General features: G+C 40.2%; 5 protein-coding genes across 17 annotated transcripts in view; 3 read left to right on the top strand and 2 right to left on the bottom strand.

Annotated features, from left to right (window-relative positions):
* Nucleotides 1-2,374: 2,374 nt before the first annotated feature.
* LOC136340080 (ATP-sensitive inward rectifier potassium channel 12-like) lies at nt 2,375-8,253 on the bottom strand. 4 transcript variants are annotated; one of them, XM_066283809.1, is made up of 8 exons: nt 8,104-8,253; nt 7,767-8,024; nt 4,414-4,598; nt 4,089-4,357; nt 3,837-4,034; nt 3,608-3,782; nt 3,333-3,551; nt 2,375-2,729 (listed from the first exon to the last, which is right to left on the bottom strand). In XM_066283809.1, the coding sequence occupies exons 2-8, from the start codon at nt 7,985-7,987 to the stop codon at nt 2,581-2,583; spliced, it is 1,416 nt and encodes a 471-aa protein (XP_066139906.1). In that variant the 5' UTR covers nt 7,988-8,024; nt 8,104-8,253; the 3' UTR covers nt 2,375-2,580. The 4 variants fall into 4 exon arrangements, with proteins under 4 accessions (XP_066139906.1, XP_066139907.1, XP_066139908.1 ...); XM_066283810.1 differs by lacking the exons at nt 7,767-8,024; nt 8,104-8,253 and adding an exon at nt 6,640-6,978; XM_066283811.1 differs by lacking the exons at nt 7,767-8,024; nt 8,104-8,253 and adding an exon at nt 6,096-6,289.
* On the top strand, nt 6,996-11,174 carry LOC136340081 (ATP-sensitive inward rectifier potassium channel 11-like). 3 transcript variants are annotated; one of them, XM_066283815.1, is made up of 8 exons: nt 6,996-7,203; nt 8,986-9,158; nt 9,210-9,320; nt 9,768-9,944; nt 9,996-10,211; nt 10,264-10,437; nt 10,487-10,681; nt 10,732-11,174. In XM_066283815.1, the coding sequence occupies exons 2-8, from the start codon at nt 9,017-9,019 to the stop codon at nt 11,010-11,012; spliced, it is 1,296 nt and encodes a 431-aa protein (XP_066139912.1). In that variant the 5' UTR covers nt 6,996-7,203; nt 8,986-9,016; the 3' UTR covers nt 11,013-11,174. The 3 variants fall into 3 exon arrangements, with proteins under 3 accessions (XP_066139912.1, XP_066139910.1, XP_066139911.1); XM_066283813.1 differs by lacking the exon at nt 6,996-7,203 and adding an exon at nt 8,526-8,933; XM_066283814.1 differs by lacking the exon at nt 6,996-7,203 and adding an exon at nt 8,526-8,925.
* LOC136340079 (U3 small nucleolar RNA-associated protein 15 homolog) lies at nt 11,146-13,564 on the top strand. Its single transcript, XM_066283808.1, has 9 exons — nt 11,146-11,322; nt 11,519-11,775; nt 11,903-12,245; nt 12,365-12,517; nt 12,570-12,612; nt 12,728-12,896; nt 12,955-13,164; nt 13,217-13,317; nt 13,370-13,564. The coding sequence occupies exons 1-9, from the start codon at nt 11,233-11,235 to the stop codon at nt 13,546-13,548; spliced, it is 1,545 nt and encodes a 514-aa protein (XP_066139905.1). The 5' UTR covers nt 11,146-11,232; the 3' UTR covers nt 13,549-13,564.
* A 626-nt stretch (nt 13,565-14,190) lies between these two features.
* Agpat1 (1-Acylglycerol-3-phosphate O-acyltransferase 1) lies at nt 14,191-18,016 on the top strand. Its single transcript, XM_066283824.1, has 5 exons — nt 14,191-14,564; nt 14,730-14,863; nt 14,925-15,112; nt 16,559-16,724; nt 16,781-18,016. Exons 1-5 carry the CDS (start codon nt 14,383-14,385, stop codon nt 16,936-16,938), a joined length of 828 nt encoding a protein of 275 aa, XP_066139921.1. The 5' UTR covers nt 14,191-14,382; the 3' UTR covers nt 16,939-18,016.
* A 742-nt stretch (nt 18,017-18,758) lies between these two features.
* Nucleotides 18,759-27,771, bottom strand: part of LOC136340083 (uncharacterized) — a 62,529-nt gene continuing 53,516 nt past the window's right edge. For 7 of the 8 annotated variants that reach the window (XM_066283816.1, XM_066283822.1, XM_066283818.1 and 4 more), the window contains 2 exons: nt 27,459-27,678; nt 18,759-22,739 (listed from right to left, as the gene is read on the bottom strand). In XM_066283816.1, coding sequence (XP_066139913.1) covers nt 22,618-22,739; nt 27,459-27,678 — 342 coding nt within the window. In that variant the 3' untranslated portion in view covers nt 18,759-22,617. The remainder of the gene's footprint in view (nt 22,740-27,458; nt 27,679-27,771) is intronic. The other variant, XR_010732253.1, reaches the window with a different exon arrangement.

Below are 27,771 nucleotides of genomic sequence, written 5' to 3' on the forward strand. Positions count from 1 at the left end.
GCCCTGAGGCAATAGGATGTTCAATTTTTGTAAAACAAATACCTTTATGTAAAAATCAGATTTAGCCACTTGAATGATAAAAAAAAACGTATTCAGATAGCGACGATCAGTAAGAGTTGTAATTTTTAAGCTACTAAAAAAAACAACGATTTATTCGATTTTTTACGTTGTTTTTGCTCTAGATTGAAGGTAGAAATGCGTGTTGGCGTCCGCACGATCATTTCGTCCCAAACGTCAACACAATTAAAAAACAAACGACGATGCAAAAACTCTTTCTGCCGTTAGTAGCGACGATTAACAAGAAATGCCAGACCCGAAACAGTGTGGGTACTCAAGTGAAAAACTTCTCTAGATTTTTCGTGAAGCATATTATATAAAAGGGGGAATTTCGTCTCGCTATAAATTCTTTTATCAATTTATTAATCGCAGTTAAACAGAACAAACATTAAAATAGCAAAAGTTTGGTCCATAAAAGGAAAATACTTGATCATTTCTGACGGTACACGACACATCCCAATTCGCGGAAATCCTTGCCGAAATTGGCCTCGAAAGTGTCGCTATGGCTTCGAGCTGTAGCGAACGATTCAGCGATTTCTATTTTCTGCGTACGCCAACCTGAACAAAGTTGACGGGGGAAAAACTGCACGCGGCGCGACACAACGAGCTTCGATTATGGGTTTTTGCTGTATGTAAATACCATGCAAACACCGCTGGGAATTCGACGTGTTGTTTTTCGTTATTTTTAAACGCCCAAACAGTCCTGGAGGCTCTAGGGCCAGAATTTCACGTAAAAAAAAGAAAACAGTGATGAAAGAAAAACATTGCAGACAGCGGGAGCGTTACTTGATAATGGCTGACAAAACAACTGAAAGTGGCAGGTTCGCGACTAATGCAAGCATTTGTGCATTGCCCGCCAGATTGACTTTGCGATGATTTTCGATTAAATCTCAGGAAAATGTGCCCCTTCGGCAATTTAATTCATTTAAGAGGAAATTATTTAAACTATTTCATAAAGGAAATTCTTAAAGTTTCTCGCAATCGAACGTTTTATGATGCAAAGTGAAAAACAAAAAAGAATTGAGTACTTGCGAGCACAATGTATTTTAAATAGCAGGAACAAGGGCAATGCACCTAGCCGACGCCTTAAATATCTGATTTGCCTGCGCTTTGAGTCTGATAATCCACTTCAAAGGTAAAAACGGTTTAAAAAGATCAAAATATTTGCACTTTCGAGTGGGGCAAAATGTCGAAAAAATTTCTCGCCTTGAAACCATTAGATAAGTACTTACTGCCTCAATAACTTAATTATTCAAATTTATCAGTTTCTGCAAAAAGATAGAGCGTAGGAACTTTTGCGTTTGTTAATATTATTGTTTTTAATTAAATAATCAGCTATCATAGTTCAGTGAAATAGGCATTTCGCCCTACAGTCACAGCAGGCAAGTCATTATGAACTGGTACTTCTACGGGCGCTGCAAGGGGGCATTGCGTAAATTAGAATTTCGAGACGATTTTATCGAATTTAGGGACGAGCAGGCCCTCTAAGCTCTCTGAATGTTGGATAAGCAGCCAGAAAAACTTACGGAACCTACACAAACAGCATGCTTATCGTCAAATAAACATTTTAGCGAAGCACTCTACTCCATATTTGGTGAAACTGTGGATACTACAGTGTCCAGATTTTATAGCGCTGTGACTAATAGAGCATAAAATACGATTGCTACTGCCACAAAATAGTCAATAGGTACGGAACCACGACTTAGTTTCTTATCTATATTTACAGTCACAGGTAATTTTTATCGAAGATATTCACCGGATATGCAGTTTTTCTCTATATAAAGGAACCCGTTTAGGAAAGATTCATTGGCTGGGAAAACAGTGAAGAAAGTAAATAAGGCGATAAGTCAACAGTTTTTTCCAGACATTTTACCAACAAACTTTTTTATTAAAAATCATGAAATCGTCCAATTTTCTTTGGCTGATGATCTGCTTCTTCTTGGGTAAGTGCTTTTGTTCACAGTTTACTTTTTCGTAATCCCACATTGGGTTACTATGTCTCTTTGGTATTTTTCTCATACATACAAAATATATTTTAGGCTCCAAAACAGTCCTCGCTCACCTCCCATACTGCATGTCGTATAGCGTGGATGCTTACGATTGCAACGATTCTACGCACTCCTGCTTCAGAGGAAATATATGCTTCTCCAAAATCAGGACAAATGAGTTGCTATTAGAAACCCGCCACGTACGATCCTATAATATCTTGCCAGACATGTCGGGTGCTATAATCGAGTCACTGATCGTCAGAAAAAAGCCCAAGAAATTCAATATAGCTTAAGGTTTTATGGATTCTAGTGGATTAACAGGTCACTCATTTTGTATTTTAATTATTTATTTATTTATGTATTTCTCTAGTTAAATTAAAGAATTTTCCATAGAGCTTAAAATTCGGGCACTTTATGAGCTATTTTTTTTTGTATATTTTCTTACCCTCACGGACCCAGAGGTAACGAACTGATAACCAAGCTTCAAATTGCTAGTTTCATCAATTCTCTATTTATCTCTTAATGCTAAGGGCGATTATAAATAATCAGTGGGGAATGGCCTGGTCTCAGAATCATCATCAATATCAAGGGTTTTCGCATCTCCTGAGGTGTTTTTCAACGAAACCGGCGGTGATTTCAGGAGAAAGCTGGGCTGCTCTGAAGATAAAGCTTGCTTTTCGGAATCTAAAATAAAACATAAAAAGTCCATTGAGTTGATTAAAAAAATACATACTGTAAAATAACTGACATTAGCGATGCTTTTTAGCATAGTGTGAGCCCCCACGGAAAACCTCTTATATGGAGAATAATCTTATAACACCTAGCATAATAAATTAACTGCTCAGCCTAACAATTCATATTACACGGTCACATTGTAGTCAATTACAGGGGTATTATGTAGGTAATGAGTTATTTATTTCGTTTTGGCTGACATCGTGCACCCGATTTGGGGATTAAGTGGAAATTACTATTTCCGCAAGCAACTACCGGCTGCTTAATACAGCGGCAAAGCGCTACTAATAAGAAGCAAATATTACTATTAATTTGAATAAGATATATATCGTATTGGATTATAAACAGAACCACGACTGGTTTTGTTTATAATCTAATACAGAACAGAAGAAAATATAAATTTGTTTATAATATTGATAGTTTGGCGAAGGAAAGGTTATTTAGACACTTCAATTTTTTAGTCGAACTTTTTATTTATTAGTCGAGTCGCTTTCTTAACAATTTGGTGAAGGAGTTTTTTAATGCTAATATATTATTTTAATTATTAATACATACCTGGTAAATCCTGTATTCGATAAAACTCAGCCAACTCCGCTCCTGAACACAGTGGCGTATCCACAGCTAGATTATTATCAAATTTCGAGTAATTAACCTCATACCCTTGCCTGTCCTTGTTGTAATAAACTACAGGCTCAAATCGATGCCCCCAAAGCACTTCGCTGGCTAAATAGCTCGATCTTGCTTGAGTGGTTTGACCGGTACTCTCGATTGTACCTAAAACCCACATACAACCCTTCAAATAAGTTTAATTTTACTGGAAGAAACACCACCTTCTAAAATCACTACAATTTCGAATCGCTCCTGCAACAAATCGCTGGCGGACACGTGATAAAAGGGCGAATTGCAATCGATTTTGTGGACAATGGTCATGGGCCAGATGAAGAAAAGGTTTCCATCGCAACCGTCCGCATTTACGGTCAACTCAGTTTGGAAATTATTCAAAACCTATCGAAAAAATATTAAAAAATCACTTTTGTCGTAATTTTCCACTGTGCGTACCTCTCCTTCTTTGGTTTTCTTAGCTCTAATCAACTGAGCACGTATACTGGCCCCAATAATATGACTCTTCCTCATATCTCCAACTCGGAACATCAAACACAACTGGCCATCTCGTTGACAGATCACAGTATTTTTTGAAAATTGCAAAGTTTGAGTTCTGAGCTTCGGACGTGTCATTTTAGCAAACACTATGCCCACCTAGACAATGGCGATATAATTTAATAAATTGAGACAATTCAAGGCGAAGTTCACCATGAAGGCCTGGATGATCATCCCGGCGATGCTTTGCAAACACATAATGAAAACTGCCTCCGGACATTCTTCAGTAGTAGTCCTAACTCCGTAACCAATAGTGTGTTGAGTTTCAATGGAGAAGAGGAAGCAGGAGGTGAAACCCCATATATTTAAGACGCAGGGAGTCCAGTCTGAATTGAGTTGGTTGCTAGGAAGGTGCTGCTCCTCTAGATCGCCATGGGTGAAGGCAATCAGCCACCATATAAGGGCGAAGATCAGCCAAGAACCTTTTTAAAGGGGGGGGATAGAAGTATTTTTCTATGGTTTATTTTCAAGTACTCACCGACAAATCCTATGGCGAATATCGTAAGGGTCCACCTCCATTGGGAATCAACTAAAGTGGTGAAAATGTCCTGCAAATAGCGCAGACGCCTCTTTGAGATTCGTGACTGCAGGATGTTGCAGTCCCCGTTTTTGAACACGGCCCTTCTGCGCATTTTTCGCACCGCATTTGGCCTATATGATTTCCTGCAAATAAATTCATACGTCAAGGACAAGATTAAATTTTTTTAAACTGTAGAGGAAACGTTGATATACGTCCGGTGAAACCAGTCGAAATCCCAAATCCCATTGATCCTTTTCTAAATCAGGTTGAATTCGATTTTTCTAGGGCTCTCTGAGCGCGTCTACCTGTGTGTATCTCCAATTCTTGTGCAATTGACGTCCTAATTCTTCCAAACCGTAGCTTAGTGAGATGGCTTTTTAACGATGATCACTATTTTATTTCACTATTTTAGGCGCACGCACTATTCGGACAAGGTCTCATCGTGCTGTGACTCAAAAAAGTGGCGATGCACTAAATTAGCTTCAATGAAATAATAGTGTTTAATTGGATTGATTAAAGGTGCTTTCGACAAAGACCTAATCAGTGCTTTTATCTGTTTTTAGATAATTATGTTGAGTGTATCGTGGCTTCGATTACGGTACCTTTACCTTAATGAGCAGCCACTTGTTCCATCCCGATAATGGGCAAATGCGTGTGTATAATTAACTTAAAATAATTTATTTACATTCGGTTGAATCGGCAAAATACTCGAGTAATCTGTTAAAAAAATCGAGCACTGTTGAAGTGCAGGGAAAACTGGAAATTGGAAGCGACGCGACAACACTGCGCGCAGGTACATGGCCGTCGAAGTCAGCGGCAGTTGCTACGAAAGGAGCTTTATGGGCGGAGAGCGGCAGCTGGAAGCAACTGCCAATCGCTACGTTTCCATTTACCTTTTAGTCTGGATAATCCCATTAAACCCTTCCGACGGCGTTGCACCAGCTAAATTCGCCCAAAATTTAATTAACCCGAACTAACCCGAAGGTTATTAGGGCATTTCAGAGACTTTCGGGTTGCCCAACTGCAACTTTAGGCACCGTTTTCCCGGTCTAAATGCGCGACAGGTGCATCTCGAGGCTGCGCACTTTATCTCTTTCGAAAGGTACTGCAGGTACGCCACTGCACTATTTTTATTTTCGATCGACTTTTTAAGGATTTTTCACAGTTGCGATTGCTCGGTTGGCCCCAGCGCCACACTTGTGAACCCACGGGGAGCCCCGTTTTCGGCGATTTTTTTGCATCGTCAAGGACAAACGCGCCAGTACTAAACGCGGGAGGTCTTAAGGAACCATTTTCTTCTAAGTTAAAGTGCAGCTCAACGTTAGACGGTTCAATTGATCCGAATCAAGGCTGATAAGGCACTGAGCAATTTTTTAGTGTACGGGGCGGATTTGGGCCTATTTTGTAGAAAAAGCGGACGGGCGTACTCTTTTCCCAGCTCAGGCACTAAACGTTCGACGAGGTGGAACCCAATGGGTTGAGAATTTTATCGCTTTTGAATCGGAACGGGCACTCCACTGGGCTATTTTATGTCGAGTGGGGCACACCTCAGTCTGCTGCGTAGGAGAAAAAATGTACACAGATACAGCCCCTTGACGTCTCTCGACAAATCCGGCACTAAATGTTTGAGTCCTAGTTACCTTCCTAAGTTCTTCAGTTTCCTCTTGATCCAGTGTATTTTAGTATTGTCAACGGTCATTTCTAGCAATTTTCTTTTATACTGATTTTATTATCATCCGAAACCTTTTTGCACACGACTAAAAACTGTCTGACATTCCATCTGAGATCTCAAGGAAATAATAAAACGTTTTATCGAAATTAAAACATCCTCCCGGTCGTTTTGGTTGATGGTAAATGTGTGCTTTAGCGCTATATGTTATTCAGCCATTGAACAAATATACAGGACGGTCAATATTTGATAGGAGGAGGGGGGAATCACCAAATCAGGGATGGTGCGGGTCTAATCAATTGTGCAGCCGGTGTAGAATGTTACAAACACGTACGTCACGGCTATGTACTAATCACATGGCGGACTCAAATATTTAAACAAATCAAAAATGAATTATAGCAGAAATTAACGATAAACTGATCTATTAGATTTTGCTCGGTTTATGGTGCAAAATAAAAAAAATATTTTCTCACTAGAGACATTGTTATGGACAACACAAACTTCGGGATAGCTACCTGCTTACGGGAGAACCAGGGCTCGAATGAAATCTCTGATAATAATAAACCCCAGGGGTCAAATCCCCGTTGGCGGAAATCTGGGGAGATCCCTTTTCAGGCTCCAGCAGATACCCCTTGTCACCGGCGCGTTCCATTTTGCGACCCCTGCGAGCCCCCTTATTAGAGCGGCGATTAAAACGCGAACTGAGCACTTTTTGACAAAATATTTGCTCTTATTAATAAATTATTCAAGGCATCATTTATTTGCACCGGATCGCTAATAACAATTAATTTGTCAGGAATAGTCATCATTACTTAGCACCTCGTATGTGTTTTCATCAAAGTGTAAACTGGGCCCGATGGAAAAGAAAACTGAAAGTCTCTGATTTATTGTGTGGTTGAGTTCAAGATATCGGTAGTAACGTGATAGACCTTATCTCTTTGATTCCTATCACATGAGCTTTCCACATTTATTTGCTAAAATGTGTTTGGTTCGAAAAAATACCAAGGAGATCCATTGTTATTGCTACTGGAATTAGAGCGACGGAGGAGTTCCGGCCTGTTGGTTTTTAAGCGGCACAGGTACGTTTTAAATCGGTCGAAAATGCCGTTACGTTTGACGGAACCACGGGAAAAACATCGAATTTTTGGCCTGCGAAGAAGTGCCGAACGAGATCAACTCCAAAAATCGTTCAAACGCACGTTGCGAGCAGCTTGGGGCGATTTTCACAATTCGGCAACCTCGCGTTTAGGTGTCAGGCGCGCAGCGCGCAATGTCGACTGTGAGTTTTGGCAAACAAGAGAACGTTGCGGGGTTGCCAACTTCTGGAGCAACGTAACTTCTTTCGCACTTTTCCGGGATATTAAATATTCGCGTGCACCCGGAAAGGGAGCCGTGACAACCTCAACACCACCCGACCGACGACGTTCGAAAATCTGAATTCGTGGTTATAAACGTAGTTCATCCTGTAGTCACGGACGAAAATTACGTTTACGACTACGGGTCGGCGAGTTTTTGGGCTCTGAGGGTGGTCACACGCACTTTCAGCGAATAGGTGATTTAGGGGAACTAGTAGGTGCCACCCGCGGAACCCAAACAGGCAGTAGTCTCCCGGATGTCGGTCAAAACGTCAGAAACTACTCACTTGGATCCATCGTTCCTGGGCAAAGAGCTGTTGCACGTAATCAAACTGGCCTGCGTTCCCACTTTCTGCAGGCCGAAGTCGAAGGGATGTTTCTGCACAGCGCCGTTGTTGTTCTCCGCTCCAAACGCGGGTAGATCAGGGGTGCTGGATCCGATGTGAAATTTGGCAAAAATCTCCCCTTGCCTCTTGTTGACTAGATAGGAAGGAGTGGTGTCTCCCATTTTATCTTCTTCCTGCCTTCTGCACGACTCATCTTAGCTGCAAAGAATAACTGCTGATAACTGGTTGAATTGCCTGTCGCTGCACAAATCTGATTAGGTCCCGAATAAGTACTTACAATCAAAATCACTTTTGAACCCACACAGATGTGCGACATGTTCAAATTTGAATCAACACTGCGGGTGCCACTAACCAATTGGCTCTAAACCACTTATTTGAGCATCGCATTAATCTATTGTGTTGACCCTCAGCAATTTTTTCGTAACGATTTAATAACTGCATATAAGCCTGATGATGATGTTTCCTTTGACCTACGTGCTAAATTAGCTAAATTTCCAGTTTCTCTGTGGAAAATAGATCCAGCAAATGCGAGGGTTTCGGTACTTAAAACGCAACAACTGCGTGAGAATCTTGAAAGAAACACGACTGAATTTTCTAGATCTACCTGAATCACTGAACTGCTTCGAAATCGTTATCTGAGCAAATAAAGGATTAAACCCAGTTAAACTGGGTGATCATGTTGTATCTATTTCTCGAATTACTTTAATATCTGTGGTCTGTGGTTTTGAATTGAACGCTCAGTGTCCCCACGTGTTGAAAAGCGAACTCTTCTCACAATTAACGCTAAAAATAGTTACTCAGTTAAGCCCTATGAAAGGATTCTTTTGTGTGCCAATTCCAATTGATTCGGGCCGCATTTAATGCGCACCTCTCCTCCCGAGGAGGCCTCAGTGCCTCAGAGCCTTGCGGACATAAATTGCCAAATATTTGCCTGTTTGCGCTACCCACACGGTGCTTTATTAGTCGGCTCGTAATATCCTCAAAACTAAAGGATGTAATCAATCAGAAATTCTTTACGATACTTACCCAAAAACGGTTAGTTTGTGCTAAGACCATGACCATCTGGGACGTGCGATGGCTCTCTCAGAAGGCCGAAGATGTGCGCGGGTAACTAAAGCTATGGCTCGCAATCTGGAAATTAACCAAAACCCGTTATTAGGAAGACCTGGATCCCGTGGAAGTCCCGAAAAATGCCTCGCAGGGCTATATTCAAAGACGGCCGCAAGAACGTTTACAGGAAGAAGATGTCTTCAATGCGCAGATGGAAGTTTCTGCAGGACATCTTCACGACTCTTTTGGACGCCCAGTGGAGGTGGACCCTTCAGTTTTTGGGTGAGAGCCCCGTGGCTCAGTGAATCCTCGTCAATACTCACTTTTTTATAGCTTTGGAATTCTTCGGGTCTTGGCTGATTTTCGCCCTGGTTTGGTGGCTGATTGCGTTCACCCATGGCGATTTGCATGAGGACCATCTACCGCTGCGTCAAGCGGAATCAGGTATTAATTGAAAATCGAGGAAAGGGCTATTTTTTCTCAGTGCTACCATGCAGGGGGACGTCATTTTTGTGAAGTTTTAGGGAGCTGCCCTTTGCAAGTGAAACACCCTGTATATTACTGGATGTTTTTAAAGTTACTTATTCGCGCGGTTTCAGTGTCAAAAAGAGTTGCTAAAACTCCACTCCTTCTGCGCCACTGATCAGCCGCTGCATGTTTCGCCTCTCAGACGGAAACTCGGCTCATAGACCGTCGACGCGACGGCGAACGAATATTCCCGATTGTTCGAACAATTGAACGTTACTTGCCCGTCCTTGCATTTGCTCATACACAGGTTGATCTTTCCCCCATAGGACCCCTGTATATCTAAGAGAAAATTTTCAAAAAAATAAAAATCGGAAAACTTACACAGGAAAATTCGAGAAATTGTATTAAATCAGTACCGTGCAGGTTGGACTCCGTGTGTTGTCAACATCCACGGATTTCACTCGGCCTTCCTCTACTCTCTGGAGACGCAACACACCACAGGCTACGGCCTCAGAGTCATCACTGAAGAGTGTCCAGAAGCCATCTTCCTCATGGTTTGTCAGTGTCTCATAGGGATGACTCTGGATTCTTTCGCAATTAGTAGATATATTAATTTCCTCAAGAAGAGCATACAATAACACGATTTTCTAGGTATAGTATTTGCAAAACTGATTCGGTCCAAACACGCTACAAATACGGTGCAATTCTCCCGAAACGGGGTGATTTCTAGGAGGGACGGAAAACTCTGTTTTATGTTCAGGGTGGGTGATATCAGGAGGAGTCGTTTGGCTGCTGTTAACGTTAGGGCAATTTTGCTGAAATCTGAAAGGACTAGAGAGGGAGAGCTTCTGCAAAGCTATCAAAATGGTTAGAATACACGTACGCAATGTGTCTCAGCAAATAAAATTAATCATCGCAGAGCTGTCTCTGAAGGCAGACGAAGGCCCCCGTAGCTTGTTTATGGTTTGGCCTCTAACAATTTATCACGAAATTGACGAAAACTCGCCCATTATGGACTTGACCGTGCCGGAGTTGAGGAAAGGCCAGAGGGTTGAGATAATTGTGGTGTTGGATGCCACAGTGGAAAGCACTGGTTAGTCGTTAACATTGTCGATTTAAAGTCGTGGTAGGGATCATTGTAGGGGTCTCAATTGAGGCTAAATCAAGTTACTTATCCCATGAAATTTTGTGGAACCACACGTTTGAACCCATGGTGTCGTTCAACAGAGAAGAGAATTGTTATGAAGCAGATTGGAGCAAATTTGACCAAACTCGAGTGGTGAATACGCATCCGACGAGTCTCGACGAAGACGCAGATAACGAAACTGAGAGTCCAGGTGAACGGTTAAACTTTTTTACTGAAAACTTACTCAAAATTACCTCACAGAAGTCGAATTACTGGTCGCGGAACAGACTGATGGGAAAAACGAGTTATATCTGCCACTGCAGTTTGCTGAAGAGTTTCTCAAGAAGAGAATGATAGACAGCTTTGAAGACGAAGATGATGAATTTCCAATATACCAAAGGCCTACCGGTCCGGAATTGGAGAAATTGAGAAATACCAGGAGTCCCTCTCAAATGCAAAATCTCAAGTTTAATGGTTATGGTGAGGCTATAGAGGAGTGCGATGAAAGTTGTGAAGATTTATTGTGTATAACTACGGTTTAAAAGTTACTTGTTTAAGAAATATAAAGTATAATAAATGGATTATTGTAACAGTCTTGTATAGTAATACAAGAGGGATTCCAAGTCGTACGAACGTATTTAAGTATCAAGTTAATGTCACATTGAAATATGTAAAATAAAATTTCTAACCTCATTTTTGAACGAGCTTATTTGTATATTATTTTGTGTTAAGTCGAAGAAATTCCCCTAAAATAAATAAAAAATGACCAATTTCAAGAGGCTAAATACGAAAATCTACGAAAGGAAAGGTCCTGATATTACTCCTGATTTAATTTACTGGAAACAACTCACTGTAAGCAAAATATTCTCGTTACAATATTGTGATGGTAACATGCGATTCTTGTTTTTACTTTAAAATACGTTTTATTTGGTCTCAAAACCAAGACATTCCCCACAACCCATAATTCCTATTACCTCTATTTCAACCTTACTAGACGTATTCTCTTCTGTAGAAATTACCTTTTATTGCAACCAAACATCTTTTGCAGCAACCAGTGTTAGTGAAAGAATTTGGAGCCATAGATTACATAGATTTTTCCCCTAAAGAGCCCCATTATTTCGCTGTAACGTGCTCAGTCAGAGTGCAAATTTATAACCCAATAACCAAACTAGTAACAAAAAATTTATCACGGTTTAGAGAAAATGCATATGGTGCTGTGTTTCGCAGTGACGGATCTTTGATACTTGCAGGAGGGGAAGAGAAAAATATTAAGCTCTTTGATGTTTCTACTAAAAGTATGTTGAGGTAAGCAGAAATAATGAGAGACAGATTGTGGACACATTTAGGTATACAAAAGTTAATTGGCAAACTACTATTTGAAGAAATAATTTTATGTGAGAGAAGTACTTAAAACTGTTATGTTCTTTAATAGGTTATTCAAAGGTCATTTGGCTCCAGTTCATCGAGTAGCATTTGTGCATAAAGAACCTCAAATTGTATCATTTTCTGATGACAAAACCATAAAAGTGTGGGATGTACCTACTGAAAAGACTTTACACACTTTTGAAGGGCACTCAGATTATATTAGGGCCGGTATAGTTAGTCCTGATGTACCAAATATATTACTTTCTGGAGGTTATGATAACATCATTAAAATGTGGGACACTAGAATGAACAAAGAAATTATGGTTATGGATCATAAGAGCCCCATAGAATCTTTGTTGTTTATGCCTAGCGGAGGACTATTTTTAAGTGCTGGTGGTACTGACATTAAGGTAATTATTCTCTGCTGGATTATTTCTCAGAGTCAAGTAAGCATTCTGAAAATCAAATAATCTTATCTCACTTGTTAAGAATAATAGCAAAAACAGAGACACAACTTGATTGTTGATAGATTTGGGATGTCTTAGCGGGGGGCAAATTGAGAGGAGCATTAGCGCAGCACCATAAAACAGTAACCTGTCTACGCCTTGCTTCAGAGGGAAAAAGGCTGTTGTCTTCTAGTTTGGATCGCCATGTAAAGATATTTGATGTTGGGTCATTTAAGGTAAGTTGGTGAGAAAATGTGGTTTAGTTAAAGAGAGACTGCATTGTTTCAGGTAGTGCATACTTTGAACTTTCCAAATGCAATTTTGAGTTTAGGTAAGGGATATTTGTAAGTTTATTTTTGAATTTTATTAATATTTATGTTGGTTTCTTACCATGCTTTGTTTTAGTTTTATTCATTTTCATTTGGGTTCAAAAAAATGATTTGTAGGCATAGCCAATGATGACTCTACTGTTGCTGCAGGATTAGCAGATGGAGTAATTGCAGTCCAAAGAAGAACTGATACCAGCCAATCAGCAAAACCCGCAAAAAAATTAGTTTTTCAATACAAACATAATGACATCCTTCATGGAATTGATGAAGTTATTCCTGAACTCACGTATGGGTTTATCTTGTTAAAATTATATTAACACTTGTTTTAATTAACGATTAGACAGGTATGACAAGGAAGCTAAATATGACCATTTTCTGAGGAAATTTGAATATTCTAAAGCCTTAAATGCATCTCTAATGCCATTTGTGGCTAACAAACATCCAGAGAGAACTATGGCCCTTTTAAGAGAGCTGCAGAAAAGGAAAGCCCTTGCCAAAAGTCTAAAGGAGCGGGATCCAAAAGTTTTAAAACAGTTAGTTAGGTTTCTTATAAGGTACTTTCCTCTACTTTTACTTGCGAGATTTTTTACCATTTTGCCTTTGAAGATATATTACAGATATCAGGCTAAAAAGATTGTTAATAGATGTAGCTGATGAGTTCCTAGATATAATTGCTGAGTATTGCCACATGTTGCCAGCAGATATTCGTAAGTGGATGTAAGAATAGTGTCATTCAAATCCTTTTAAATATCATTAAAGGGCTTTTACTGGTGCAGCTACATGAAACTTTAGCAAGAGAAAATCGATTGGCTAAAGAATTGACAATAGTGCAAGGAATGATGCAAACTTTATTAGCAGCTCAAGTTACTTTGGAGGCGGATACTTCAGTTCAATACAAGGTGTGCAAATTTCAAAAAGGAGCAACAGAAGTGAAATAAAGTCAAGTTTGACATACCTGAAGAGTTTCTTTTCATAAATGTTTCCTTATTCTATAAACTAGGTTCATATTCCGTATTGAATTCGTCTTCAATTTCAAATGCGATAATCAATTAGGTCGGGGGTACTTACTTCTGGTAAAGTGTGCTAAATTTTGTTACATTAGAGCATCACACGCCAAAGCAGTTCGAAGCCCCGCGTTATCTGCGATAATTATTATGGTTGGAAGTTGTTACTTTTATCAATGGATTAAGTTTTAAGATAAATTCGATACTTGTGAAACGAAAACAAAGTTTCTACTTATTTGAATTTTAATACTCACGAAAACTGGAAGTAGATTCAAAACGGCGTCAAATCCCGATGAAAACGTCACAGATTCAATTGAAAACTTTTGCCGCTTAATAGCAAAAGACCGGTCTGCATTATATGCGTCTCCTTTCAATACAATCAATTAGAGGGAAAGAAGACAAATCTGAAAATATTTTAATTTTTTAAATTATCTTTCAATATATTTTCCTTCTTTGTCTTCAGAGTCACAATAAAAAGAGATGACCGCTTCAACTGCTGAAGTTATGCAACCCTGTATATACCTGCGCATTGTACGTTGCCAGCTAGATAAACGTCAATACCTCCAAACGTAAATAAAACCAATCTAAACAAACATCAATCAGCAGCGGGGAAATTTAATCAATTTTTCGTTCATCGGAAGCGCACTAGTCGCCCTATCTGCTTCGTTTAGTTTAAATTACCCTTTTATCTTTTGGGGTATGTGGTGGATACGTAACGCGATGAATCACGTTTATTATCATAACTAAAGAGAAGTGCGAGGCAGAAACATGACTCTCTACCTGGAGGTTTTCGTTTTCGGGGCCCTGCTAGGGCTACCGTTTCTTTACGAGACCAGGCCAGCGTTTGTATACTGCTTGAAATTCGCCGTATATTGTTTGGTAGTGATGACGATCTCCTTAATACTAATTCCAGTGTTTTGCTTCAGGCCCTTGTCTGTGCTGAATTTAATGTAAGTTTATGAGAGAATAGTGGGTATGAAATTCGTAGCTCTGCAGCTACTTTCAAGAGGGAGCAGTGGAGCTGCTGCAGTTTGAAACTAATAGTCTTAGGAGAAAATATGTGCTGCTCAAGAGTTTGTCACTTACATCATTTTGTTCTTTCATCTAATTTCCAGACTGGCGTCCTATTTCTGTCGCGGAGTAACACATTTAATTGGCGTCAAATGGGAACTCAGAAACAAGGAATACCTGGAACCTCAAGAGGCATGCATTATAGTCTCTAACCATCAAAGCTGCTTGGATGTATTAGGCAAGTAACAGCTCATTGTAAGGAGGAATTTTTAATGTTAATATTGCCCAATTAATTGCAGGAATGTTCCAGCTTTGGTCCACAATGGGCAAATGTACAGTGATAGCAAAAAAGGAACTGTTTTGGGTATGGCCATTTGGGCTGGCTGCCTGGCTGGGGGGTCTTGTTTTCATACCAAGGGTGAAAACTAAGGCAGAGCAGGCTAAGGCTGTTATTAAGGAAGCAGTGGAGAAAATAGCTGGAGAAAAGGTGAGATAAATGTTGTGCTTTGAGGCAGACTCTTTTCAACTGATGAAAGTAAGCAGACTCCAAACCAGTCTTCAGCAAATTGCATTTAAAATAGGAAGATTTTTTGTCTCAATCTTCCTTTTAGCATAATTTTTCAGGTATTTTTCTGCAAAATTGCGTTCTCAAAGCAAATTTTGTTATGTCTGATTGCAACACTAAATTATCTATGTAAATATTTAATGGAATTTACGACTCGACGTCCAAAGATATCGACCACTAGTAACGTCAAAAAGATGTTCCCTGGCCTGTCCTTGTTGGCTTATCCATTATTTATTAAGATAATATGGATACGGGGTATCGATTGAGAGTTACAGTCGTATTTTTATTATTTTACTGCTATTGGAAAAAATAATGCATGGCGCTTCACTTGCTGCATCTATATATACATTTACAATTCGTACATAATTAGTACATAGAGATAATCGTGTAATCGAATGATCTCTGATATAATTTTAAAAAAATGCATGAAACGCGAGGTGGCTTATCATCGTCAAGTGCCTTCAAAGTGTATTATTACAACCATAAACTTAATATCATTAATCAACTACTGTGACGTATGTACATCTTTGTACTTCGTGTTCTTTTGATTTTCGTACAATGTTTCTTAAGGAATTAACGATGACCGCTTCCAAAGATAATAAATAATTTACACATAATCGCTGAACACATTTCTAATTTAATATATTTAATTGATGATGCTACGCGTCACTCGATAAAGGCAGTTGCAATTGGTTACACCTGAAGCGTTACGTATGTAATTTCAATGCTTATTTGTTATAGATTTTGCGATGTAATTTTCTATAAGGAGCATTCCCTTGCTCGTTTTAATGCATGCAAACGGCGTTTTTATATTGTGAGCAATGAGGCGTTTGGGTGGCGTAAGTAGCTCTAGCGAATTTGTTATGATGGTCATGCTTTTTGGTGCCTTATTGGGTCGATGTGAGTTAAAATGTGTGTTGTGTAACTCGGAGGTGTAGAAAGTGTTAACCGCTGTAACGCTTAAGTTGGATGGGTCAAGGGTTTGAGCCGAATATAGCCTTAATGACTTTCACGTTTGCGTCAATTTTCAAAGCAGTTTCTCAAAAATGTGGCCAGGAAAAGCAGCGCCTAAATATTCATTGAACGTCCCCTGTAACCGGCTAACGTCGCACAGTGGGGGAAATTCCTATTCTGCAGAACAACATTTGTAAATTCAACCTGACGTGCAATTTATGATTTAACATTTTTTCTCAGAAATTCCCGAACTATTTTCCAAATAGACGCAATTTCGCGCGAATTATGTAACCACTTCAGTAGCTTTTTCTTGACTTACTGAATTTTTTTCGCAATTCCTGCCTGCTACACTGTACCAGGCCACGTGACGAATTCGCCTTTCGTCTCTCTGCACCCCCTTTTTTCTTCCCTCAGACAAAACTTTGGATATTCCCCGAAGGCACTCGCAGGAACACTGGAGAGATTCACTCCTTCAAAAAGGGAGCTTTCCATTCGGCAATCTCATCACAACTGCCTATAACCCCGGTCATATTTAGCAGATATTACTTCATGGACAGAGCTGCCATGAGGTTTGACCAAGGTAAGATCGGCCTTACTTTCCTCTATACCCACCTTATTAGGATCTTCCTCGATTAGGCCACGTAATAGTGCAAGTATTGGAACCCATATGCACAAAAGGCCTGACTTTGGACAACGTGGACGAGCTATCTGATCGCATTCGGCAGTTGATGAGCGAAGCTTTCAGGCGGATCAACGACGAAGTGACTGCCACGGGACAAGTCCTGAGCAAGTGATAAAGGGCAGTGGAGAGTTCGCTATAGTAAGGAAAAAATATGTTTTTAATGTGGAGTTATTTCTGTGTTTAAACGAAGAGATGATAATCATTCCGAATTTAACTGGAGTTAAAGCTGATTGATGACCATCTGCATATATAATTTATTTGTAACTCATAGCAAAATACACCAAAACTGTAGGAAGTTAGTTTTTGTATAGGAACGATAAGGTATTTTTTGTATAATTTTTATTAGCATGAGCTGAAATCCAAAGACGCGTCGTGTACACAATTGCATGAAAATCATAATGTGTCATAATCAATACTAGTCATATTCCCCGTGAATTCATTATTTTTTTAACTTTGACCGTTTTCCCCAAAAGTTCAATTCCGGCGCCAAGAACCCCGCCTAAAGACTGAAATTGCAGTTGATTTGCAATTATGGAAATTTGAGGCTTAAAAACGAGTTTTTGTTAACGCCGCTAATTCAAGCAAAACCGTTCTTGAGCTATAAGAGTGCCATATTTTCCTCTTTTTTACTTAGTGTTTCCCCTTAACTTCAAGTTGGGAAATTGAGATTTCATATTGAGATTGTGACTGTCGATGAATATTTAGCACGTATTAATTGTTTATTTCTAATATTTAACAAAGTTGTTTACGAAGCCAGCTGCTGGCAAACAAAGGCACACTGAGGCCGAGTTGTCGCATGGTAACTTAAGCTTAGTTAAACTCGCACGAATTCCTTGTACGATTTTGAAGATACCAGGGCCACGCCATGGTTCAGCAACTGAGCCTGAACCTTTCTTCTCAAAACGTCGCCAACTGGGTGATAATCAAATCTGCAGATGCAGAAAATCCTAAATGTTTTAGTTTAAGTGATTACTATACAAGTTACTTATAAGTTCGTTATTTTCTCGTTATTGTGACCATTCGTTTATGTTAGTTATTGCGATATTGTGATTGTTTGCCAAAAATTAAGAATCCCCTTTTGTTGTCCGAGTTGTCGTAAGCCTATAAAGTATTTTTAAATCGTGAGTTAATGTATGCTCGTTAAAATAAGTTGATAAAAAAATGTTGAATTAAAAACTATTGCAATTGAATTGCTTTGTTTAGTTTTATTTGTCCGTGATAAGTTGGAAATACGTACGCCACTGATAAGACTTCAAATTTTCCGTAACGCTGATAAACAGGTCATACGGGAACAATAGTCCAATTGTTTGTGTACAATAAAAATATGGATTACATGCACTTTAAGTTAGTCGAAATTGGCGTGATTTGTTGATGTTTGTTATTCACAACAATATTCTCGAGATAAAACCGATTTTTGATATATCTGAGGAAAAAATGCAGTAGAAACGTAGTGCGCAATTGCGCATTCATCATATTGTCTAGAAACAGCGTCTCGTGGGGTTTTCACTCGTATTCGCTCGTGGGACGTTGCAAATGTGAGAATTAGCGAATGATACAACACAAAACACGTTAAAACTTCATTAGGGAAGCACTTCTACGTATTCGCCGAACAAATTAGCTTCAGCGGTTGTTTCAGGTAATAGGTCCCTATACGAAACTGAACTGTGCCCTTTGGCGGGACACCCCGACCTTCGCAGTACTTCAAGCGGCCTGCCACATCCAGAATTTCAGAAATGAATAATCGCGAATGGCAGGAACAAATCTAATAAATTGACGAACCCGGCCATTGTTGAGGAGGCCGAAGCTGCCTCGGCGGCAGGTGCCTCTAGCGAAAATTCAAGTGAATTCATACTATTGGCAAGTAATATGCCACGTGCATTCTGGAATTTGGGGATCACCTGGGAGGTGAGCTTTTATAGGAAAACCACCCCCAAATACACAATTTCATTTATTCATTAGTCATGTTACAAAACATAGAGACTCAAGTTGTACACTTTACACATATTATCTTTTACATAAATCGTCAGTTGTATACCTACTAGCTGGATTAGAACTCAAACCCTTCTAGTACTTAAAACGAATAAACGCAATTTTAAACAATAACAAATCTGTTTCTATATGTCCGTGAATCAATACCATAATAATAAACCATAACAATAATCGATAACAACGTTCTATTACTTTCTACTGAATGAATATTTTTGTTGTAAAGCAAATTATTGTCATATCTACGAGCTTTGCATTTGTATCTGGTAAGTAACCACGTCCGAGGGTACTGCTGACAATAGAATTTGGTATATAGTGGTATGGTAGCTGGAAGTATATAGCAAGGAGTGGAATTTTTTGCGGAACTATGTATGTTGAAGCTCGAAGTGACAATTCATTTTGCTCCCTTAAAAATTACAATAGACAGTAGCTTAAGGAAGACATTTTTGGCGTCGTCGCCTGCAGACTTAACCGTATGCGGACGCTCGCCCTGCCCATCCCTTCTCAGCGAAGGAATGAACGCAGCAAGCCCCGCACATTAGTTTTACACAATATATATTGTATATGTATATTTATTAAATAATCTAATTTGGTAACAAATACGAATATAGAGTTATGTGATAATTTATTTTCCCTAACGTCGTTTTTAGTGTGTTAAAACTTAAAAGGAGGTCGCAGCTTATTTGCGGAATTGATTGACTTCCGAAGATTGACTTGGGCAGTTCTCACCTTAACAAAGATTCTAAAGCGGAATGTGCTTTTATTGCTTATGGGATATGTTTCGTTCTTCAAGTCATCTTCGATTTTTGCGCCGAAAGCTCCTTCGTTGGCTCTGCGATCTCTTTGAACTGTAAACAAGTGCTTCGTGGTGTTAGATTTCCTATGCATGAGGTGAGGTGAAGCCCACCTCATCGGAGCACGCTACAAAGAAAATTTTCCATATGAGTTGATCTCGTGGCAATTTATACAAACATTTGTAACTGAAGCCTCCTATACTTACTTTCGAGACCCTCCTGGTAATGACCGAATAAGTGAAATAATCACAGCGGGCCGCTACAACGAAATGACGGGCAAAAAGAAACTGAAAAATCAACCCGATGTTTTTGTCGCTGCGTTGCCCAAGACTTGACAAAGCCCTATTTTTACATAGGTCGTTCCTGATAACCTATCCTCTTTATTCCACCGGGTTAAAGTATTACGTTTTATTAACAAAACCAAACATGGCAGTAACTCTTCCTCCCCCATTTTTTACCAATGAAGCACTGTCGTCTTTTTTATTCCCGCCAAACGAAGGAGAAAAACAAAGCTCTGGCAGACAGATTAAACAGGGACAATTTAGTGGATTAAGGACTGGGGTCAGATTAAACAACGCGAGCTGAACCGGAACCATACAGGGCCGGATCGTTTTGCAGTTATGACCCTTTTGGGACGTAATTAATTTGCGGGGACCTTTGTTATCTTGCATTGCTTTTCATTGCCGTATTATCGTTGATGGTCTTTTATTATCAGGTCCTACAAATTAGGAATTTTTTTGATGGGTCATAAAGACTGTTCGGGGACAGTAATTAGTACAGTGGTTGTAAAAATTGAATTAAGTATGTGATGGGTTTGAGGAGGTTTAGCTGGCGTTAGTTGTCAGGAAATGTTGCAGTTGGTTTTCAGTTTTCTGTACTATTTGGTGAATAACGAAATCGTTTCAGCGAGCGTTAAGTGAATTCTTGACAGTATGGTGAAGAGACACTTCCTTATGTAATTCTTCCATTCAGATTCTTGTTTATGAAAATAAAATGTTTACAGTCACAGTAGTTTCCTTTAGCTTAGCGTTTCCTTGCACAAGTAGCACTTCCATATATAACTAATTACCTAGACGTAACAAAGATTACCGAAACATACAAAAAAATATATGAGGGTAAATCCAAAGGTTCCTCGTGTTATTATAGAAAGTCATGGTATAAGACAATATGACAATACCATTAGTTGTTTTACAGTATTTTTGAAAATCTAGTCAATGACAACCATACCAAATCTTCTTAACAATATGGCGAAGGAAAGTTGTCTCGTCAAAGGCTCCATTTGTTAAAACAGTTTATAACAAACATCTTACTGCGTAATTTGGGCGTTCCAGAGGTCTCTTTAGAGGCAAATAAACTGCGAACCAGCCATAAATGATTGATTTACGTATTTTCTATTCTACACAAGAAATTATTAGTAGATGAGTTAGGAATTTAGCAAAGCCACCCTCAGTTTTTCCTCACATTTTGATTCCTCAGGAAATACTTTTTCTAAAGTTACACTTCATATAATTCCGAACTCATCCTCATAGCCTTCACCCCTACTTCAGCTTCCTCTCTGATGACAATGACCAACTATTAAAAACACCCAATATAAAATATCCAGGGTGGGCAAAAAGCTACAGCTACAGAAGCGCTATAGCATGAAACGGATCACAGCTATCCTCGTCGAGAAACTAACCTAAGATATGTCTAAAACTGATCACTCGCGTGTTTTGGCGCCTAATTAATCGGCTTTTTGGCCACACCCTGTAGCGATATGTTCCATTTCAAACGTAAAAACTTATTGCCTAGGATAATTATTAATATAGACATAGGGTGCAGGAAAATTTTGCCTTAAATAAATAACAGTTTTTCGTTAGTTAATTGTTGAGCAATAAATCTGTGATAAAAATGATGAAAAGGAGGAAAGACCAGGCAAGCACTAACACGCGCAAATGAGGGGCAGAGGCGCGAATCAAATCAAATTCGCGCCTGCCTCCCAGCGAATGGATAAGTTCTTGAAGCATGAAGCACAATAGAAATGGCCGGCTCAGCACGACATGCCCTTCCTGACTTTTTTGAAGAAAATTTAATCGAATACTCTTAATAATTTTTTTAAGAAAATAGGCACGCCACTGAAAAGAAAAAAAATTGGGTGCCCGGAGCATTTATACACATTTAAGTATCAAGTCAATAGGAGTCAAGTCTGGGTCGCACGGAGGAGGAAATGAAAGCTGCAGCGATAGAAAATAAATTTATAATAATTCTGAAAACTGAGACGCGCCCCTGGGCGATATTTAATTTTCGTCTTTTGAGTTTCGTGCATGGTACACTTACACGTAATTAGAGGCATCAGATACAGATGGCTCTGCCGTGCTGTGCCTGCCCCGACCGCCCACACCTAACGGCGTTCAGTAGGACCACCAGTCGCTTCTTCTGGACGCGACCCATGGGTCTCCTGCTGAACGCCACAGCTACAGCAAATACGATAACACTTATGATAACACACTTTTAGAACATCGTTTTGTTACATCGAGTGCTCGACTTATAAATTGTTTCCAATTTTTTAGTTACAGAGTGTAATATAAATATAATACAATCACTTGTTCACGCCACCTCGTATATGTATAAGTCCATAAATATATCTATATTTGTTACGTTAACACGAAATATATAAATTTTTTTTAGAAGTGTTTCTCTTCTTCTTTAGCGTTTACTTAAGTCCTAAATAGTAATGTAAAGTATGGGTACCCTGCAAGCTAGATTCAATTACTGTAACTGAAACGTTTTTAGCAGTACATAATAGTTTGCAATATAAAGATAGATATTTGAGTGTTTACACGCAAACACCCTGTCGGTGTATCATAGAAATTGACTTTTTCGATTGTTTATTATTAAGTTTGTTGACTAGGAATAGGTCTAATAGATCTGAAGCTCTAGAGATTTTTTTCCCCTCGAGGAGAAATCAACGTTAACAGCTTCATACAAAAATATTCTCCCAAATTAACATGTAAATTTGCTAAATACTTCCTTTAGTAGTGTGCCAATGTCAGGAAAAGCTTCAGAAGGACCAGGTGATGCAAAAGGGGGCGGTGTCCCGACGAAGCCGCCTCCACTGGCGACGGAAGCGCCGGAGTTTCTTCCATGATTTCAACTGAAAATAAAATATAGTCCATAGATGAGGCCCTAGAAGTGGAGGGAAATCTGGGAACGAGCCTTAAAAAAATTGGAGTAACCCGACTGGGCCATCGACGCCAATGAGCGGGCACGCCTCTGATATTTCCCATTCACTTAGGGCGAGTTGAAAGTTGCGTTAAAGTCATTGGCGCAGTACGATTTCAACCCAATTTTTCAAAAAATTACTTAGTATCCTTGTTTGGACGTAAGTTTTTTAACGTAGCCCGCTCCTAAGGGCGAAATGGGATTTTCCCTTGCCCGCCACGCCTCTGATCCTTCTGGAGTTGATTTCGAAATTTCAGAATTTAAAGGGGGATTATTCCCTTTTCTCAGCAGTGTGCCTTAACAATTTGCAACAGGGATCGGTAGCGAGCGGTAGCGTAGACAGGGGGAACCGTTTGAGGACATGATAAATACGGGGTCAGTAGTGGAGGACACGATTTTTTTAAAAATCGCCTTAATTTAAACAGATAATTGGAGTTCGAATCAGGACAAAGTTGGTTATTAAAAAAAAATGCTACGCCACTGCTTTTATGGGAAGTAAAAGCGCATATCATTGATGCTCCCGAATGGTTTCTATGATAAAAACATCTAATTTTGCAAACAACTATTATTGTTTTTATAGATATATCTCCAGGATTTGTTCATAAGTTTTTGGAAAATTTAAAACGAACTCCCATAACCGTCAAATTTTGACACGTACCGGCGTAACTTGGATCTTTTAAAATGGAACATCGTGTATATTTTGCGTAATCATTTGTCTAAAAGAAAACATCCAAAATCGTCAAATGTTAATTTTAACAATAATTATTAAACAAAAAATCAATATAAATTAATAATTTTAACTTAAAAGTAAAATTCACTTTTAAGAACCAAAGCGACGGAGGGGATAAGGAGGAAGAAAAATTGTCGAAGTTGATAAACGAGGTGGAGGCGAGTTCCAAGGCGAAAAGTGATGAAGGATGGGAGTTCCCCAAGGATGTGCGATGAAGGATATGTGGTTAATAACAATAGATTTCCGAAGGACAAGAATTTTGCAATAATTGATTGATGAGGACCAGGAGTTTTATGGCAACAAAGCGATGAAGGCCAGGAGTTTCCTTAAAAAAAAAAAAAACGGCGTACCGTTTTCGCTGATACGCTCATGGAGCTTTAGTAAATGCATGAGAAAGACAATTAAACGATTGATAGATGCGAGAGAGACAGGCTACCGCCGTGGACTCGCAAGTAGCACCCCTCAATTCGAGGACGAATCATGTCACAAAAGAGGCTTGTTTTTCAATAGATGCGTTCTAAAAACTCCATATGTGCCGTGGCACTTGTAGAGGTAAAGATACATTCAAATATATCATGGAATTTATTCTCAAAGAACGCGTTCAAATTTGCACGTATGCGCGTAATTCGCGTCTTCCAAAATCGCGCAGAACTGCACCCGCCGCCGGACCAAGGCGTACTGCCTGCGAATCGACGACGCTAGCCGATCGTCGACAATGGAAGGGGAACGGTAACCTGTCTCTCTCGCACTTATCAATCGCGTCATCGCATCTTGCTTGCACTCGCTAAAACTCCATGTGCGTAGCAGCGATAAAGTTATTGTAAAATACATAAAAAAGGAAAAGGGGAAAAGTTTCGTGATGACAGTGTGATGAAGGGCTGGGGTCTTACAGCAAGGGATAATGATTGAGGAAACGAGTACGTCAACACTACCGCCCTCTCGAAGTAATGCCGTGCAGCGTTCCCGAGGGGGATCCAGGGCGAAGAGATGAGAGGGGGGTTTCCCTGGATGTTCCGCTGAAAGCTTGTTTGCGCGTCTCACATTACCAGATCCATCAAGATCGTACTATCAACGCTTTGGTGCCCGTAAATGTATTTTCCCCAAGCTGCATAATTTTCTTTTCTTGTTTACGTCAATGAATATCAAAATGTGAAAGTTGCGGGAATTCGTTTGGAATTCACAAAAGAAAATTGCGAAGAAACAACAGAGCAGAGCCTCTCTGGCTCGTTGACATCGTTAAGAACCAAAGAGTTACTGCGAAACCAGATGGTAGTAAGATGAAGCGGTGGTACCGCACGCGAGACATCGAGATGTCAAAAAGGTCACGTCTCCGTAGCGTCATCGGGCGGCCGCAGTACGGGGGATTCCCCCCACGGAGCAACATAGGGGCGCGAAATTTTTAATTTCCAAAAGGGTCGCGATCCACTTAACACGCGATAGATTTCCATGTGTTTCTACCCCAAGGGCAAATATTTCCCGCATTTGCTCGCGCGCGACCCAATAATGCCTTCAAGCCCTTTAATTCCTCTTCCCAGGGAGAAGCCTCCCGAGGGCTAAGCAAACAATCCCCGTCGGTAAATAATAATTGTCTCGAAATGTTTACTTTGCTTTGTTAAAAGGTGTTGACATTGTTTATTTACTCTGCCTTGTAACGGCGCGTTAAAAACGGAATTTGATTACGAGCGTCAGATTCTCAAGTATTTTTTCCCCTTTTTCTCGAGAGGCATTCGCACAAAGGAACTACGAGTGCAGTAGGACTAATTCAAGTAAAATTCACCATTTCGTTCACTTTTGCAAACTCGCGTTTCCTTTTAAACGTCGAAGCGGCCCTTCGAGTGCAACTCGTATTTGCACATCGGATAGAGGAACAGCCGCCTGTAAAACACCCATGTTCTTGGTTCCTATTTATTTTCCTTGAAAGCTCGCTTTGAGCTTTTACAAATTCACTACGCCTGAAATGAGAGGTAGAGAATACAAAATTATGTCAGATTTGCTTCAGGCGTCTTGAGGGAGCCCTCACCTCGCACAATTGACGGCCGAACAGATTGCGCGGTCCTGGATCTCCGACCGAAAACTCGACGAACATTTTTATTTTATTTATTTATTGTTAATTCCACTAAAAATGAACGCGACAATGTACCGAAAAAATCGGAAAATTCCACTGATGCTCAATATATTTTCGAATTCGAGCGGGAAGCCCCAGGACTCGAGGGCGCCCGGCAAACTTGCCCAACCCGAAACAATCAGGGGATGTTGCGTTATTCACGAATATCATTTTTTATTCAATTTTATTCGCCTATTTCCTTTAAGATAACAGTAATTTTACAGGACCAAACAGGAAAATAACGCATGCGGCAGGACCCTGCCGATTTTACGGGTTTTTACTTGAATTCTCACAAAAAGTACAAAAAGGCGCATTTTAGCGCTACTTGGGATCATACGAATTTTTGGCGCTCAGGAATGCGTGTTATGCATTTTTTCGATTTAATTATTCCTGCAATGAGCGGGCAGCATGATTTGATGGAAAGCGAGGCGTGGCGAGCCACGGGGCCCTCCGAGGCTGATCGGAAGCAGGCGCACGTTGCCCAACAGTTTAATGTCGGCCAAAGCGTAGGTTCGAGATCGCGGAACTTGAAACGGGAAATGACGGAAGAAAACCAGCGAGGCGAGATCGGCCATCGATGACAACACCCAGGGAAGCCGCGACGTCAGTGCAACACTTCTAAGAAGCGAGTTTGCCCGTGGTACCGGAAAGCTTTGGTTCCACTCACACAATAAGAAATAGATTCCACAATGTCGGGTTGTACTTCAAAAACCAATGGTGTGCATTCCACCGACTGCGGAATACGAGAGAGCGAGAAGAGCATGGGCCGAGCCCCATCGAAATTGACTGGGGCCGGGTACTCTTCAGTGAGTCCAGGTTCACCCTAAAACCCGATGATAATCGACGGGTTCTGATTTGGCGTGAACGCGGAACACGAAAAAAACATCATCAGCTTATCAGAGGAAGATGTCACTTTGAAGGTGGCGGTCCCACGGTACGGGCCGGTATTGCTTGTGGCGAGCGTGCGGATCATCGACAACGGTCCCTCAAACGCCAACGAGGGTCTTAATGAAGTTCTTCAATCTATTATAATGCCGGAGCAGTAAATGGTTCATGCTTATGGACGACGATGCTCGTCCGCATCGTGCTGACATCGTGGACGATTGGTTGGACGAAAACGACTTAAGAAATCGAATCGTTCAAAGCTGCAACGCCATAAGAAATTCTCCGGGAGTTCTTGAACGAGTGACAATCAATGGCGGGACAATTGGAATTTCGCGTTTTTTCAGTCGCTTTCAACATTTTCATTGATGCCGTGTCACAAATGATTATTTTCCCAACTGCTGTTTGCCGTTAAATAATAAAAAATTAATAAAAATGACTCGCTATTCATTCGTTAATGGCAGTTGTTGCATTACGGCGCACTACGACTTTTTTTTTTTTTTTATCGAAAACGGTGCACCCTACGGAAAAACGCCAAGAGACCTTTTACTTTTCAAATCGAAAAAACAATTAAAAAGGAAAAGAAAAAATTAAGAAAGACATTTTTTAAAAAGAACAGTGGCGTACCCCATTTACCGGGTAATTTTTTAATGAGACATTCACGCCCTGTATTTCCCAAACGAAGCATTTTTGGGGTATACTTTATACAACAAAAGTACCTTCATTTTGGCGACAGAAGACGCTCCCGAAGTAACGTGGCGCGCCCAGGAAACACCCTGTGCAGTAATAAATTTTTTTAATATACCACTCGCTCAATTCGTTTCCATTTTTACTGTTAACTTTTCCACGATTTTCACGCGAACCTCGGGGAAATGCTTCGTTAAGCTCGCCGCAAACTTTACAGCAAATCGGTAAAAATTCCAGCCATCACTTACTGTCCACGGTGGCGTTCCTCATATCGGCGTAATCGGTGATTCCCTTGTTGACGTACCCGGGGATGGTGGCCATGCAAGCAAGGCGAAGCCTTCCGTCCTCGCCCCCGTGAAGCTGCGACACTTCAATGGAGAGCTGTTTAATGGAGGAAACCCTCGACTCGAAGTAGTTGCGCCCGTAGACCTGTCCGATGGAGAAGGACTTGGTGAGGCTGTCCTGAACCTGCACAAACATGATTATAGATCTATTCCGTATGTTACTGCGAGGTACTCGGCACGCAATTCGGCCGTCAAACCCCCTCCCCCCCATAGTGAA

Source organism: Euwallacea fornicatus, chromosome 7 (genome assembly GCF_040115645.1).
Source record: "Euwallacea fornicatus isolate EFF26 chromosome 7, ASM4011564v1, whole genome shotgun sequence".
Taxonomy (NCBI): Eukaryota; Metazoa; Arthropoda; class Insecta; order Coleoptera; family Curculionidae; genus Euwallacea; species Euwallacea fornicatus.

Excerpts from the sequence above, each read along its gene's own strand:
- Agpat1 (XM_066283824.1), top strand. The coding sequence starts at position 14,383 with ATGACTCTCTACCTGGAGGTTTTCGTTTTCGGGGCCCTGCTAGGGCTA. Across the intron at positions 14,565-14,729 it reads TTGTCTGTGCTGAATTTAAT|ACTGGCGTCCTATTTCTGTC; the intron begins GTAAGTTTATGA and ends TCTAATTTCCAG. Across the intron at positions 15,113-16,558 it reads AGAAAATAGCTGGAGAAAAG|ACAAAACTTTGGATATTCCC; the intron begins GTGAGATAAATG and ends TTCTTCCCTCAG.
- LOC136340079 (XM_066283808.1), top strand. The coding sequence starts at position 11,233 with ATGACCAATTTCAAGAGGCTAAATACGAAAATCTACGAAAGGAAAGGT. Across the intron at positions 12,613-12,727 it reads AAATGCAATTTTGAGTTTAG|GCATAGCCAATGATGACTCT; the intron begins GTAAGGGATATT and ends AATGATTTGTAG. Across the intron at positions 12,897-12,954 it reads GAAGTTATTCCTGAACTCAC|GTATGACAAGGAAGCTAAAT; the intron begins GTATGGGTTTAT and ends ACGATTAGACAG.
- LOC136340080 (XM_066283809.1), bottom strand. The coding sequence starts at position 7,987 with ATGGGAGACACCACTCCTTCCTATCTAGTCAACAAGAGGCAAGGGGAG. Across the intron at positions 4,035-4,088 it reads TGATCATCCAGGCCTTCATG|GTGGGCATAGTGTTTGCTAA; the intron begins GTGAACTTCGCC and ends GCCATTGTCTAG. Across the intron at positions 3,552-3,607 it reads AATTGTAGTGATTTTAGAAG|GTACAATCGAGAGTACCGGT; the intron begins GTGGTGTTTCTT and ends TGTGGGTTTTAG.
- LOC136340081 (XM_066283813.1), top strand. The coding sequence starts at position 8,881 with ATGACCATCTGGGACGTGCGATGGCTCTCTCAGAAGGCCGAAGATGTG. Across the intron at positions 10,212-10,263 it reads TCTGCAAAGCTATCAAAATG|AGCTGTCTCTGAAGGCAGAC; the intron begins GTTAGAATACAC and ends TAATCATCGCAG. Across the intron at positions 10,682-10,731 it reads TAACGAAACTGAGAGTCCAG|AAGTCGAATTACTGGTCGCG; the intron begins GTGAACGGTTAA and ends ATTACCTCACAG.